General features: G+C 38.4%; 2 protein-coding genes across 3 annotated transcripts; both read right to left on the bottom strand.

Moving 5' to 3' along the window:
• Nucleotides 1–1,216: 1,216 nt before the first annotated feature.
• LOC141796591 (nuclear factor 7, brain-like) lies at nucleotides 1,217–5,562 on the bottom strand. Its single transcript, XM_074677806.1, has 2 exons — nucleotides 5,464–5,562; nucleotides 1,217–3,207 (listed from the first exon to the last, which is right to left on the bottom strand). The coding sequence occupies exon 2, from the start codon at nucleotides 3,196–3,198 to the stop codon at nucleotides 1,621–1,623; it is 1,578 nt and encodes a 525-aa protein (XP_074533907.1). The 5' UTR covers nucleotides 3,199–3,207; nucleotides 5,464–5,562; the 3' UTR covers nucleotides 1,217–1,620.
• Nucleotides 5,563–6,958: 1,396 nt separating this feature from the next.
• Nucleotides 6,959–8,605, bottom strand: LOC141796568 (E3 ubiquitin-protein ligase TRIM21-like). 2 transcript variants are annotated; one of them, XM_074677770.1, is made up of 2 exons: nucleotides 7,934–8,605; nucleotides 6,959–7,810 (listed from the first exon to the last, which is right to left on the bottom strand). In XM_074677770.1, the coding sequence occupies exons 1-2, from the start codon at nucleotides 8,603–8,605 to the stop codon at nucleotides 6,959–6,961; spliced, it is 1,524 nt and encodes a 507-aa protein (XP_074533871.1). The 2 variants fall into 2 exon arrangements, with proteins under 2 accessions (XP_074533871.1, XP_074533870.1); XM_074677769.1 differs by having other exon boundaries at nucleotides 6,959–8,605.
• Between the last annotated feature and the right edge of the window lie 6,508 nt (nucleotides 8,606–15,113).

Genomic DNA, 15,113 nt, shown 5'->3' with positions numbered 1-15,113 from the left:
CTGTTTTTCAAGATAGCATTTGACTAGTCTTTTAAACTAATTTATTCTTATCTTTCCCCTTGTGCAGCCAGACTCAACAGATACAGGTATAGACCCACCTTAACCCATACCACAACAGATGAACAAGCCTCACTACTGAAGTAAGAGGTGAGCAAGATTGTATTTAATAATGTGGCCAATTGAATGGGTCTTTTGTTTTTTAAAATGTTAATATTGTATATATTTTTTATTCAATATATTTTAATTTAATTTCTGCACATTTTCTGGAAGTTTATGGATATGGACCAAGCTTTCAATACTACTTGAAAATATTCTTTAGGTTAATGTATGTTGATTTATTAAATAATAAATCGAAAATTTTACTGTACCATTAAGAAAGTTTACCAATCAAACATGCTGTGGTCAAAGAAAGTTGTGAACCAAGCAAAATGTTGGTTAACTAATTTAGTTTAGAAGTCTCCATGAACAGACTGACAGTGTTTGATGAACAATGATTAGAAAAACTGAATGAACACAGAGGGTTTTTGTTATTTTGCATGTTACAAAGCTTTTAGTCATCACCAAAGGAGTTTTGCAAAAAAGTTTCAAGGAATTTACAGCGAATGCTTTATTATAAAGAAGTCTTGGGTTGTGTCACAACAGGAAAAAATATACATTTGTTTAAAATGTTAGCCAAAAAATAAACAGCACACTGGATCCACAGATTAATGCTTTGGATTTAGATGATGCAAAATCTGTCTGCAGAAAACCAGAGACTTCCCAGGTGGGAGTAAGGAAACAATTAGATAGCTTTTAAACAGTTTTGCAATACAATTAATAAAAAAAAAAGTTGGAAATAGAAAAATAACTGTAAAGCAAAGAATGAAATCAGGTCATCAGATACTTGATGTGCATTATCATTTGAAAATTACTTTTAACATTCTGCTCTCTCTATTTTATGACTCTTTTTTCATGTTTCAAGACTTGTAAAACACACAGTAATGCCTTTTTGTGTTAACGGACTGAAAGGAAAACAAAAAAATCTCTACAAATTAAGAATAAATAAACTACAATATTATGTATTCACTTAGCGATATATAGACCTCAATGCAGAAAGGAAAGGGAAGATGAAAATGAAACTTCACACAAAACCAAAAAAATAACTCAAAGTATCCACTAGAGGGCGGCAGAGTTTCAGTTTTTTCAGAGAAAATAACACAAAGTTCAGGTAAGTCTCTGACAAAAGATACAAATTCCAGTGATAATGCTCCACCATAATCAGTTTAAATGCTGATTATGCTCTATCAAAAAGAACAGCTCTGCAAAAATCCATGTTGGGATACCTCAAAGGTGAGCAAACTCAGGCTAATGTTTAAATTTTAATATAATTTCAATCAGAGGTACCGATGGGGATTGCACAGAGTTAAAGTTTAGCGATAGCTGGAAAGGTTTGGGGCTCTTTAGGGGACAGTACAAGTCTGAGGACCCAGATGTTGACTGCCTTTCTGGAAATGGACATCATGATGTTTACCATCTTAAAATATATTAAAGCACTGGGAAAAATTCCCAATACAACCTGGAGCTTCTTGGAAAATTATTCTTTATCAACATTTCTATGCAAAGTCTCCAGCTCACCATCACTCATTGTATAACACAACTCCAATCAAATGTGTGGATTTTGCTGCCATCGTTTGGACAGGGGCTGAAGAAAGGGTACAGTTCCTCAGTGAAGGAGCACTCAGTGAAGGAGAAGATCAAAGATGCTTCATCAATGTCATAAAAGGAGACAAGACCCTCCTCATAATCCACAAACACCCCTACCCTCTCAGGATCAGACTTGAGTGACAGATGAACTGAAGGACTAGCAGGAGCAAAGTACTCACCCTGACCGTTCAGACATAAAGTCCAGTTACCTTTTGTGGGGCCAAGTATGATGTATTCCTTTGTGACCGTCATCTTTCTAACCACTCCCAAGGTCCATGAGGGCCACTTTTTAACCGAGACTTTAAAGTAAAACCTACCTGAAGAAAAACTCTTTGTTGCCAAGACACATCTACAATCATTGCCCTGATATCTTCCTGTGGGTTGGGGGTGAACTAAGTCAGGATCAAGTATCACAAATGTAGCATACTGCTGGACTCTCCTCAGCTCAGCTTCGAACAGCTCCTCCATCTGTTCCCTGAGCGTCTCCTCCAGCTGCTTCACAGCTCTGACCACAGTCCCCTCATATGAAGGTGGATGAACTCTGACTCCAGTCCAGTTCTTGGTGGGTAGAGCAGCGTTCACAGATGTGATGTTTTGGAGGAGTTGGAGGTGGTCTTCAGAGCGTGAGATCTGCTCCACCTCAGAGCTTCTCTTCTCCAGCTCAGAGATTTCCTGTTGCAGCTCTTTGATGAAGCCTTCAGCCTGTTTCTGCGTCTCTCTCTGCTTCTCTTTGACCGTGTGGATGAGCTTGGCCTGGCTTCTCTCAACACGTTCTTTCAGAGCCCTGAAGACCTGAACACCTTCTGCCATCTCTCTGTCTGCGTTCTTATTACTGAGCTCCACTGACTGTTTGATCTCTTCAATCTTCAGTCGTCTCTTCTGGATCATCTGCTGAATGTCAGCCTCTGTCTTCCCCAGCTCGGCCTTCTTTCCTTCATATTCTTCTTTCAGAGGAACAACATCATGAGTCCTGTGGTCTGTCACACTGCACAGCATGCAGACACACATCTGGTCGTTCTTACAGAACAGCTCCAGCAGTTTGTCGTGCTTCTCACACGTCCAGCTCTCCAGGTTCTCCACAGGGTCGATCAACTGATGTTTCTTCAGTCTTGACATTTTCAGGTGAGGCTCCAGGTGAGTGTGACAGTAAGAAACCAGACACACCAGGCAGGACTTCAGGGCCTTCAGTTTGGTTCCAGTGCAGACGTCACAGGAAACTTCTCCTGGTTTGGAAACTTGTTGCTCTGAGCTGCTGCTGCTTGCTTCCTGTTTAGCTGACTGTCTGAACTGAGCGGCCATCTCAGAGATAAAAGTGTTGACCTTTAGTCCAGGTCTTCTGTTGAAAACTTCTTTGCAGTTTGGACACTGGCACAGGGTGCTGGTATTCCAGTGTTCAGTGATGCAGGATTTACAGAAGTTGTGTCCACATGGTATGGCGACAGGATCAGTGAACACATCCAGACAGATGGAGCAGAGGAACTGATCCTCAGTCAGCAGACAGCTGGCAGCAGACATTTCTACAACCTGAGGGTCAAAGTCAAAGATTGATAAGTAGTAAATAATACAGTTACTCAGTTAGTTTGTTTGTTTAAATCAGCTCTCTGGAGTGGGGATATAACAAAATATTTCAGATTTATTATCTATAACTTTTAAAAGCATGAAGAAAAAACTGGAAATGAACAGCATCAGTATAGCAAGGGAGTTTAAAATTGGACATTTCTCACAATCATGATTTAATTTTCTACTATTAAAACTTTGTCCATATAACAACATGCCATGATGACGCCGCTCAGTGGATGTGATTGTGAGCTAGCAGACTAGACTTGTTGAGATTTGTAGTGATGCACTGTAAGGAAGAACATGTATGGTGTGTTCAGTTTCTTATGAAGTGTTAAATTAGAACACAATATGATCATTTTGTCATTATTTATTTTTCCTCATTCTAATTATTCTCTGCCTGCCAACATAAATAGCCTCACGCGCCAGCTGTGCCCCCGTGCCCTAGGTTGCCAACCCCTGATCTAAAACATTAGCATTATGACTTTATTCTCTTAAAACTACGACTTTAATCTCCACACATTATGACTTAATATTGGTAACACAACAGCTTTTTTTCCTAAAACATTACAGCTTTTTTCTCAAATCTTTATTTCGTTCCAAATCCTCGTTGCTAATTATTTTATGGAGCATATTAGCTGATGATTTAGAACTGTAAACTTAGACTAACACATGGTACTTGCAGTTTAACTGGGCACTTTAATAAGTGAGTTTTTAAGTCATTTATTTTCTTAATAGCTTGTGATGAGTTAGAAATTTACTTTTCAGTGAAACTACCACAACACTGAGCGTATGAGATAATAAAAAAAACACCCTGTCGTGTGTATTTTGGCCTTTCTTGTAACCAGGGCTTGACATTAACATTTTTGCTCACCAGCCACTGTGGCTAGTGGTTTTCCAGAGTAACTAGCCACTCAGCATTTTCACTAGCCACAATTTTGTTGTTGGATAATTATGTTTAATATGATGAAAGCAGACAAAAACATGCTTAAGTTTACTTGAACTAGATTTACAACCTTTTTAAACGTAAATGACCTCTGTTTACACTTAAATCTAGACTACATAAATGTTTAACCCCATTATCAGGTATTCAGTTCTAAAACGGTCTTGCTCCTTTAATATGAAAATATGCAGATAATTAAGACAAAGTCATTACAGGAGAAGTTTATTATTGCATTGAATTAAATTTGTTATGCTTGAAGGTTAGTTGAAAAGATAAAAACTAAACTGAAAAACTAGCAAGAAAAAATGTCTGCTTAGATATTTATTTACAACAGTTTTTTTTCAGTAATAAATTAAGTACCATACTTTCTGGACTATGTCACTTCGTAGTATAATTATACTTTTTTTAAAGTCGTATCAATCATAAGACAAAAAATGCGTCATGAAGACGAAAACAGCAGATAGGCTGTAAGTCACACTGGACTATAAGTTTCATTTATTTAGAATGATTTGGTTTGTTTACAGTATTGCCAGAGTGAACTTTTTACATATAACTTTGATACATTTTTGTACATTATGAGGTTTAAATATTGTTCCTACAGCTCCTCCTATCTGTGAACAGTTTCTCTTCTCTACGTCCTCTCCTCTCCTCTCCTCCTCCCCTCCTCTCCTCTCCTCCTCTGCTCTGGGTGTGTGTTGGTGAGATCAGTGCAGTGTGAGTTTAAATGAGCTCCATCCGATAAATGTCCTCACTTGAAAAAAGTTACAGGAGTTTTGGCGCTAGTTTGTGACTCAAACCCCGGGATTTGTTTACAATAGAGAGCCAAAAAGACGTGTGTGAAGTTTTAAATCACGTCATCAGGTGATAAACACCTGGAGCTGTCAGGCTGTCCAAGACAGAGGCTCGAGACGAGCGCGTCCAATGAGCAAACACTGTGTGCAGGCAGTGCTCATGGGAGTTGTAGTGCCGTAGTCTCATACTGCAATGGGTTTAGTATTTCACATGCCGTTTCAGAAAACTATAATTAAATAATTCAACTCGCCAAAGTGGCGGGTAGGGGGTGACAGTGTGACCTGCTACAGCTGGAATCCACCCACATTTGGCGGGTGTTAATGTCAAGCCCTGGGTGTAACACAGCCATGTTAACAGGAAACGACACACTGTGTATGAATTTTGTTGAATCTTTTCAAGCTGCTTCTGTTCACTTCACCCACATTTGGTTAAAAGTAGTTGATGAAAAGTTAGTAAGTGTATGTTAGTTTGTTAGTTAGTGTACTCACCTGAGAGCTTCAGTTGAATTTGTCTTCGTAGTGAAGTCGCGCTGCTGTGATTCAGAATAACTTTCACTTTCGTTTCAGGAAGTTAAACTTTCCCCTCCTTCAGTGTCTCTCCTCCTCTGTGTGTAGCTCTGATGGGAGGAGTTTAAAGTCTGGTCTGAGTAAACAGCCATGACTTTTAAATGTTTATGTTTCATTTTCCCCTTACAATAACAGTGAGACAGTAACTGGAAGAAGCAGCAACAGAGGACATGCACTCATACGTTGTATCAACTGCTTTCTTATTTAAGTTAATGACCAGGTTTTTTAAACATCTTTACTTAGTGTGAAAGAGCTTCTACTGATTAAATTACAGGAGAAAACAAAATCTTAATCAGTGGGTAACATTCAGGCTTAGATGGGATTTTGAAAAACATCTTCAGAGTTAATTTCTTTTTCTTTGACCTGTATTTAGTAAGATAAGTTTGAACAGCACACATTTTAAATGAAATAAATCTTGGTATTATTGGAATGTAAAACTCTAAACCATGCTGACACTGATTCTCAGCCAATCTGCAGTTTCTAAAATATCCACAAGAGGGCGACCTCAACATTCATGTATTATCTACATGTTTTACCTCTTTATGACTACAACACACCCTGCACAATAATTTAGATTACATTATATCCTATGGATTATTTGACACCAAAATTCATTAGATAACACTCAAGTCCTTTTTCTTTGAGCTTATAAAACCCAACCATCAACTTCCAACACAGTTTTATGTTTTGAAACTGAATTTTGATTCCAAGATTTTTTTTTACATGTCCCAATCATCTGCAAGTGTTATGAAATAATAATCAATAGTAATCAATTTATCCTTTATATTTTATATTTGATTGTTGTGTTTTCCAAGAGGCTGATTTTGCAATATTTGAAGTATGAAAAGTTTTAATATTGTGTGGCAAAAAGAAAAGAGTCACAGAACAATAGGATTACAATCTTGTTTTTTGAATGCAAGAATAAGATTTACTTTATTGGTCTCTGAAAACAGAGCTTCCTGATTCTTTAGTTGATCACCTCACAAGAATGACATGGAGAGGAACTATTTCTCAATACAGCTTTTATTCAGGTCACATGAAAAGTTTACAGCGTTGATTTCTCTCAAAGGAGCCTCATAATCCAGGAACATTAGACTTTTTAAACAGTAAATGGTTACGCCCCTACAGAGGATGGACAAAACTAAACAACGGTATATGATTAGCCATATGAGAGTCCATGTTTTCAGCTGATTTCAAAATCTTCAAGTTAAGTAAAGAAGTGATGAGAACTGATCGATGCAGGGATATCTCTTTTGTACAGATGTTACAAATCATGAGACACATTTAAAGAAAAATAAAACATGAATAAGAACTTGGTTATCGGAATCTGTAAAAACTTTTTCAACATTATCAATAATCCACAATGATCTGGTTGAAAGTTATGCAAAGTCCTTGTGTAGAAAATCAAGCAATGGTTCTACTCGGTGTGACGAACAGAAGAGATGATCAGGGGAGCTGAGTTTGTACCACTTTTGTTGTTACAGGGGCTAAAGTAAGGGTAGAGTTTCTCAGTGAAGGAGCAGCCAGTGAAGGAGTAGATCAGAGCTGCAGCATCAACGTCGTAAAAAGAGACCAGACCCTTCTCATAATCCACAAACACCCCCACCTTCTCAGGACCAGACTGCAGACAGAGACGGACTGGTTGGTCAGCACACGCTTGGTAATCATTTTCATTCCTTAAACAAATCGTCCAGTAACCATCCTGAGGAGACAGTGTGATTTGATCCTTCCTGTTGATGGACTCTTTGGCCACTCCGAAACCCCACTCAGTCTTCCCTTTGACCTGAACCTCGTAGTAAAATCTGCCTGAAGAGAAACTCTGCTTTGCCAGGACATCACAATAAATACTAAATCTCTCTGGATTGTCTGGGAGATCCTTCTTTAAATCACTGTGATAAACTTGTTTTCCATCATCAGACAGGATGAGACGGGGATTTGCTGTATCAGGATCAAGAGTCACATCTACCTCATACTGCTGGAGTCTCCTCAGCTCCACCTGTGAGATCAGATTCTTCATCTGTTCCCTGAGCGTCTCCTCCAGCTGCTTCACAGCTCTCACCACAGTCCCCTCATATGAAGGTGGATGAACTCTGACTCCAGTCCAGTCCTTGGTAGGTGGAGCAGCGTTCAGAGAGGTGAAGTTTTGGAGAAGGTGGAGGTGGTCTTCAGAGCGTGAGAGCTGCTCCACCTCAGAGCTTCTCTTCTCCAGCTCAGAGATTTCCTGTTGCAGCTCTTTGATGAAGCCTTCAGCCTGTTTCTGTGTCTCACTCTGCTTCTCTTTGAGCGTGTGGATGAGCTGGGCCTGGCTTCTCTCAACACGTTCTTTCAGAGCGCTGAAGACCTGAACACCTTCTGCCATCTCTCTGTCTGCGTTCTTATCACTGAGCTCCACTGACTGTTTGATCTCTTCAATCTTCAGTCGTCTCTTCTGGATCATCTGCTGAATGTCAGCCTCTGTCTTCCCCAGCTCGGCCTTCTTTCCTTCATATTCTTCTTTCAGAGGAACAACATCATGAGTCCTGTGGTCTGTCACACTGCACAGCATGCAGACACACATCTGGTCGTTCTTACAGAACAGCTCCAGCAGTTTGTCGTGTTTCTCGCACATCCTGCTCTCCAGGTTCTCCACAGGGTCGATCAGATGATGTCTCTTCAGTCCTGACATTTTCAGGTGAGGCTCCAGGTGAGTGTGACAGTAGGAGGCCAGACACACCAGGCAGGACTTCAGGGCCTTCAGTTTGGTTCCAGTGCAGACGTCACAGGAAACTTCTCCTGGTTTGGAAACTTGTTGCTCTGAGCTGCTGCTGCTGGCTTCCTGTTGAGCTGACTGTCTGTACCTTGTGGCCATCTCAGAGATGAAAGTGTTCACTAATAGATCAGGTTTAATATTGAAAACCTTATTGCAGTTTGGACACTGGCACAGGGTACTGGTTTCCCAGTGTGTGGTGATGCATTTTCTACAGAAGTTGTGTCCACATGGTGTACTGACAGGATCAGTGAACACATCCAGACAGATGGAGCAGAGGAACTGATCCTCAGTCAGCAGACAGCTGGCAGCAGACATTTCTACAACCTGAGGATCATTTGATAAAAAATGACAAGTTACTTGTTGCACATTACCGTCATTCCTTACCTGAATTCACCGAAACAGGATGACTGAAAAACAAATCAAGTGTTCCTTTTCTGCGACTCTCTGACCTGACTCAAAGGATGTGTCTGTGCATTGAATGGAGAGAACAACACCTCATGCTTATGTAGCCTGTGAGTTCAAGTCAGACCTTAGAAATCTGTTAAAATGTCATTTTCTTTCTATAAATACAGATTAAAAGCACTAAAAGTCATAAAATTCATTTTAAAAATGATTAAAAAAAAAGAGCAGTTTAAAAGTTCAAATATTGAAATTCATGGTTCATGTGTTTTTTGTCTAAGATAAAACAGTTTTAAGAGCCAGTTCAGTTGAAAAAAAAGTCTGTTTTAGAATAGACTCATTGTTTATGTTGTGGGCACAGCACCCCCTGGTGGCGTAATCTAAAAGCAAGATGGGGAGTGCATCTGTTAAATTTCACTCGATCTCAGGAGCGTGATGAGAAAGCATGTACTGGATTTTCCGACCAGAGACTTTTCTAGAAGACATCGAGATTAGCGATGGGTACCGAGTTAGATATTTTTATAGGTACCGACCGAATTCTGTCTAACGTACCGGGTACCGATTTTGTAAAATCAAAAGATACCATGTTTAGGTACCTAAATGCATCCTTGTGACTCTGGGGTAGTAAAAGAGAAGGCGATTTTCCATGCTGGACATGAACACAACATTGCAAGATTACGTATTGACGAATAAATATGTTGAGTTGAAAAAAAAAAGAAAAGAAATTAAACAAATTGATATTTTTTACCACAACAAAACAAAAAGTACCAAAAATTGGTACCGTTGAGTACCGGTACCGATTGCCAGGTACCAGGCATCGGTACCGTATCGTTTCAAATGTGAAAGGTACCCATCCCTTATCGAGATTACAAAAAAAGTGACAAACGGTTGATGTCAGAAAGAAGACTGTTGATTAAGAAAAGACGTTAGAGAAAGTGGAAATCTACGTCCCACGATGGAGTTCTTTGTTGAGAGTGATGCACACAACTTGATTTTCCCGGTAAGTGAGCTAACTTAGCAAGCTGGTAGCATTAGCGATGTGTAGCTTCATTGTCTGTTTTAGCTTGAGCGTGTTTAAACAAAAACCAGTCAGGAAGAGCTAAAATAAAGATTTATTTAGAGAACAGGCAATAAATAACCGGCTAGGCATTTTATTTTACCAAGTGAAAAGAGGGTAGCAATGCTAACACTTTGATAAGCTAATTCCATGATGTTGAGTAAAGAACCACAGCACTTAGACTCCTCAGACCTGGACTGAATTATCATTGGAGCCTAAGCATTCATAAAAACACAGTCTCTGATTTGAGAAACCTTTGTTCTATTTATGAAAATTACAAAAAGGGACATTCAACTGATTTTTGGCTCATTCAGACCACATTAGACCAGGTCCAGGTCCAAGTCCAGAATACAGCACTTAGACTCCTCAGACCTGGACTGAATTATCATCAGAGCCTAAGCATTCATAAAAACAAAGTCCCTGGTTTGTGAAACCTTTATTCTAGTTGTAAAAATGCATAAAGGCACATTCCACTGATTTTTGGCTCATCCAGACCACAAAAGACCAGGTCCAGAACCACAGCACTTAGTCTCCTCAAACCTGGACTGAAATATTCACTGGAGTTTAGGCATTCACAAAAACACAGTCCTTGATTTGTGAAACCTTTATTCTAGTTGTAAAAATGCATAAAGGCACATTCCACTGATTTTTGGCTCATCCAGACCACAATAGACCAGGTCCAGGTCCAGAATCACAGCACTTAGACTCCTCAAACCTGGACTGATTTATTCATCAGAGCCTCAGCATGCATAAAATCAAGCTCCAATGAATAAATCAGTCCTGGTTTGAGGAGTCTAAGTGCTGTGGTTCTGGACCTGGACCTGGTCTATTGTGGTCTGGATAAGCCAAAAATCTGTGGAATGTGACTTTTTTTTTTTTTTTCACACATAGAAGAAAGGTTTCACAAATCAAAGACTGTGTTTTTATGAATGCTTAGGCTCCAGTGAATTTCAGTCCATGTTTGAGGAGTCTAATTTCTGTGGTTCTGGACCTGGTCTAATGTGGTCTGGGCCTGATGAATAATTAAGTCCAGGTTTGAAGTCTTTTTATTATGTGGTTTTATATTAGGACCTGTACTTATGTGGTGTTGATCAGAAAAAGACACAGAAATACACAGGAAAACGACTGAATAGCACCATCTCCAGGCGATTTGACATTTGTAAGGTGGACCGGAAAATTCTTATCGGATGCCAGCTTATTGGATGCCAACATCAGCCTCGTGGCCAACTCTAGTCATTCTGAAGTTTCCTCTCAAGCCTCACGCACTCAGCGTATGAGAAACACATTTGAACCCTTTCACTCTCTGACACGCCACGCCTGATATTTCTCCTGCTGTAAAATGTCCTGTTTAGCGCCCACCGAGTCACACCGCTGTAGGTGAACGTGTAGCAAGACGCTGTTAGCATCACAGAGCTAAAAGGGAGCCAGACATATCGGCCAATCATAAAATAGCTCTCCTGTATCCGGGTAAGATACGGTCGACCTGACTGCAGAGGATTCATGCTGCACACACAACAGGACTGCATCATCACACGACTGCAGTGAGTTATCTCATAGTTTCATTTTGTAGCCACTGATTCATGAAATTTCACATAGTTAAAAAGTGAAACAGCGAGAGCTGAGTGTCATTCCTCCTCCACATCGACTATTACACAGTGAAACAAAGTCTGATCACACTGACATACTAACTGTGGTTATCAGGCATCACAGTAAAAAAAAAAAAAAACTATCAATGTTAAGTTCGTTAAGTTGATAGTTCTAATTTGGAACAATAGAAATGTTTGGGTTTAATTAAAATCAAATCTTCACATTTTGGTTTGATTGAAAATGGTCAAATGTTGGAGGTCATTAAAGTTTATGTAATCAGTCATTTTTAATTATAGTGTTGCATCATGACTTGATATAATAATCAAACATTACAGTATAACAGTAAGACCCAAAAGGTAATTGTGGGGGCAAAAAAGCACCTTACCTGAATTTAACCAGTTTTAATTTCAAATCATAATTAGATCATACAGATGGCTATAATCCTCTACAAACTATCATTCCCAAAGGTCAGCACATCGTTCCACATTTCAGTAATAAAACTATCAAAATTGTTTTGTATTTCTTTCTTGCCTCAGGTGAAATGTTGCTGATTGTGTTCAGTGAGGACATGATATTGTCTTAAATTGATCGAAGGCCCCTGAATCGTATCGTATCGTTTCGTTTCGTTTCGTATCGTATCGTATCGTATCGTATCGTATCGTATCGTATCGTATCGTATCATGACAGACTTTGTGATATCGCCAAATATCATATGGTTGTCCAAAGAATCGATATCGTATCGTATCGTCATGAAACTGGTGATTTACACCCCTACAATTTAAGTGACTTTCTGCACGTTTTGTGCAGGCTGGTTTTTTGTTTTGGTGAGGAAACTTTCAAGGTTCGAGCTCGGCCTGGCTTCTCTTCATCTTCATTCATCCCATTGGTCCACATCTGCATCCCTGTTTCTGGGCTATCATCATTTCTTTCCATCTCATCCCTTGCACCGCCTCTCATCAGCAGCAGTTCTTTGCGTGAACAATCAGCAGAGAAATGGTTGGGTAACTCAGAACACTATAGACTGAGTCAAAACCAAAGGAATAAGGAACATTTGATTTTGTCAGTTGTTTTATTTTGTTTTTGCTGAATTAAGACTGTCAAGCAATTTATTTTTCTGTTTATCCTGGAAAAGGCTGAGAACTTTTGTTATGTTAAACTAAATGTATATTGTGTTAAATGTTAAAGGTTGTTGATGTGGAAAAATGTACAAACTTCATAAAGAAAAAAGATCTGACAGACCTCACCTTTTTTATGAGTGTGCAAAATAAGTATTTGCCAGAATTAAGGCAACTGAAAAACATTTTTGAGGTAACAATAATAATTTTTTGACTTCTTCGAATGAATTCTTACTTTAAAGTCTGATTTTTTTTTTTTTTTTTTTTAAAAGTCACGTCTCCAAAAACGTTTTGTTGGCCTGCCTCTGTTTCTTTTTTTTTTTTTAAATGCCTAAATCCTCTGTCATAGTGCAGGTGTGTAAACAACCTGAGATTCCAAAGAGTGTTGGCTCGCAGCTTGTCATCACCATGTAGCTGAACCTGTTTTTGTGGTTTATTCTACGCGATCATAAACTAAGTTCACTTCTTTATCCAATAAGTTTGTCCAAAGAGAAAATCAATCACTGGATTTTGGAGCATTTTGACTCTTTAAAGTCACAGAAATAAGACAGAATCAGTGTGTGTAGACGCTGTCCATCAACCAAACTGTTGTTGAGTTTCATCCAGTTTTAAGAAACAATATTGTTTACTTTTACTTCCATTTGGTTGTTCAGTGTTAAAATAATGTTGATGAAAAGTTTGTGAGAGTATGTTGGTTTGTTAACTCGAGTACTCACCAGAGTTTATCAGTAAAAGCTTCTGCTGAATTTGTCTTCAGAGAGAAGTCGTCTGAACCCCGGCTCTGCTGTGACTCAGAATGATTTTTACTTTCACTTCAGGACGTTTAAGTTCCCTCTGCTTTAGTGTTGCTCCTCCTCTCTTTCTTATTTGTGCTTATTCGGGTCAGGGATTATGTGTTGAGTGAGTTGAGATCGAGGAAAAAAACAGAAATTTGATAATAATGTTGATGTAATGTTCAGATGAATGGTTGCTTCAGACACCTGTACACATCAAAAGAGATCCCTGCATATTTTTTTGTTGCTTACCAGTTTTTTTTAAACCATCTTTACCTGTAAAACTCTAAACAGTGTAAACTGCTCTGATTCTTGACCAAACTGCAGTTTCTAAAACCTCCACAAGAGGGTGATCTAAGCATTGGTGTATTATCTGCATGTTTTACCTCCTTCTAAATACTACACAATGCAACCTGCTCAATAATTAAAAAACTTTATATCCCATGGATTATTTGACATCATAAGACATTAGATAACACTTCTGTCAGCTTTCTTTGAGCTAGTGTCTAAATCTCAACCATCAACTTTCAACAAAATTTATGGATTTTAACATGAGTTTTCATTTCATTTTTGCACGTCCCAATATCCTCCAAGCTTCATGAAAGACTGTTTGATCGTGCTGAATTAAGTCTTTTTTTCTGACAGACTGATTTTGGAATATTTAGAAAGTTTTAAGATTGTTGGATAAAAAGTCACAGAACAGTACAATACTATTTATTTTTTTCTGCATGAGAAAAAAGAGTAACTTCATTGATCCTGGAGAAATTAAAGCATAAACAGGAACCTTTGGCTTTGTAAATTTAAAATTGAATTTAAAATTAATTTAAAATGAAATTCCACTTTTCATTCAGATGCTCCATTTCACCTTCTCTTTTATTTTCTGCTCAGAGTTTTGAAAATATTTGTACATCAGGTAGAATCAATCACTATAACTAGCAAAACACAAAAACTTCAAAATAAACAAATAAATCAAAACATACATGTTTTTTTTTTTGTCTGAAGAAAATGAAGAGAACACATGTTTTTGTCTTGTACCAGATCTTTAGAGACTTGCCGTGCTGGTTTGATCAGAGAATCTCAATGTTTAAAAATGATCAGACATTCAAGATAAATAGATTTTTAGGACTCAGTGTTTTCAGCTGATTCAAAATCTTGAAGGAAAGTGAAAAAAAGTGACGAGAACTGATCAATATAGAAACAGGAAATAAGCAATTAAAGATGATGATACATACAGGTGTGTTAACAACCTGAGATTCCAAAGAGTGTTGGCTCACAGCTTGTCATCACCATGTAGCTGAACCTGTTTTTGTGGTTTATTCTACACGATCATAAACTAAGTTCACTTCTTTATCCAATAAGTTTGTCCAAAGAGAAAATCAATCACTGGATTTTGGAGCATTTTGACTCTTTAAAGTCACAGAAATAAGACAGAATCAGTGTGTGTAGACGCTGTCCATCAACCAAACTGTTATTGAGTTTTATACAGTTTTTAAGAAGCTACTTATGTTTTCTCATACTTCTATTTTGTTGTTCAATGTTAAAATAATGTTGATGAAAAGTTTGTGAGAGTATGATGGTTTGTTCGCTCGAGTACTCACCAGAGTTTATCAGTAAAAGCTTCTGCTGAATTTGTCTTCAGAGAAAAGTCGTCTGAACCCCGGCTCTGCTGTGACTCAGAATGATTTTTACTTTCACTTCAGGACGTTTAAGTTCCCTCTGCTTTAGTGTTGCTCCTCCTCTCTTTCTCATTTGTGCTTTTTCAGGTCAGGGATTATGTAAAGAGTGAGTTGAGATCAAGGGAAAAAAACAGAACTTTGATTACAATGTTGATGCAATGTTCAGATGAACGGTTGCTTCAGACACCTGTACACATCAAAAGAGATCCCTGCATC

Source organism: Halichoeres trimaculatus, unplaced genomic scaffold, assembly GCF_033239565.1.
Source record: "Halichoeres trimaculatus isolate MK-OKI-2021-1 unplaced genomic scaffold, fHalTri1.1 fHalTri1_scaffold_10, whole genome shotgun sequence".
Taxonomy (NCBI): domain Eukaryota; kingdom Metazoa; phylum Chordata; class Actinopteri; order Labriformes; family Labridae; genus Halichoeres; species Halichoeres trimaculatus.
Note: the sequence above shows the minus strand (reverse complement) of the source record. Positions and strands in the feature narration are given on the sequence as shown.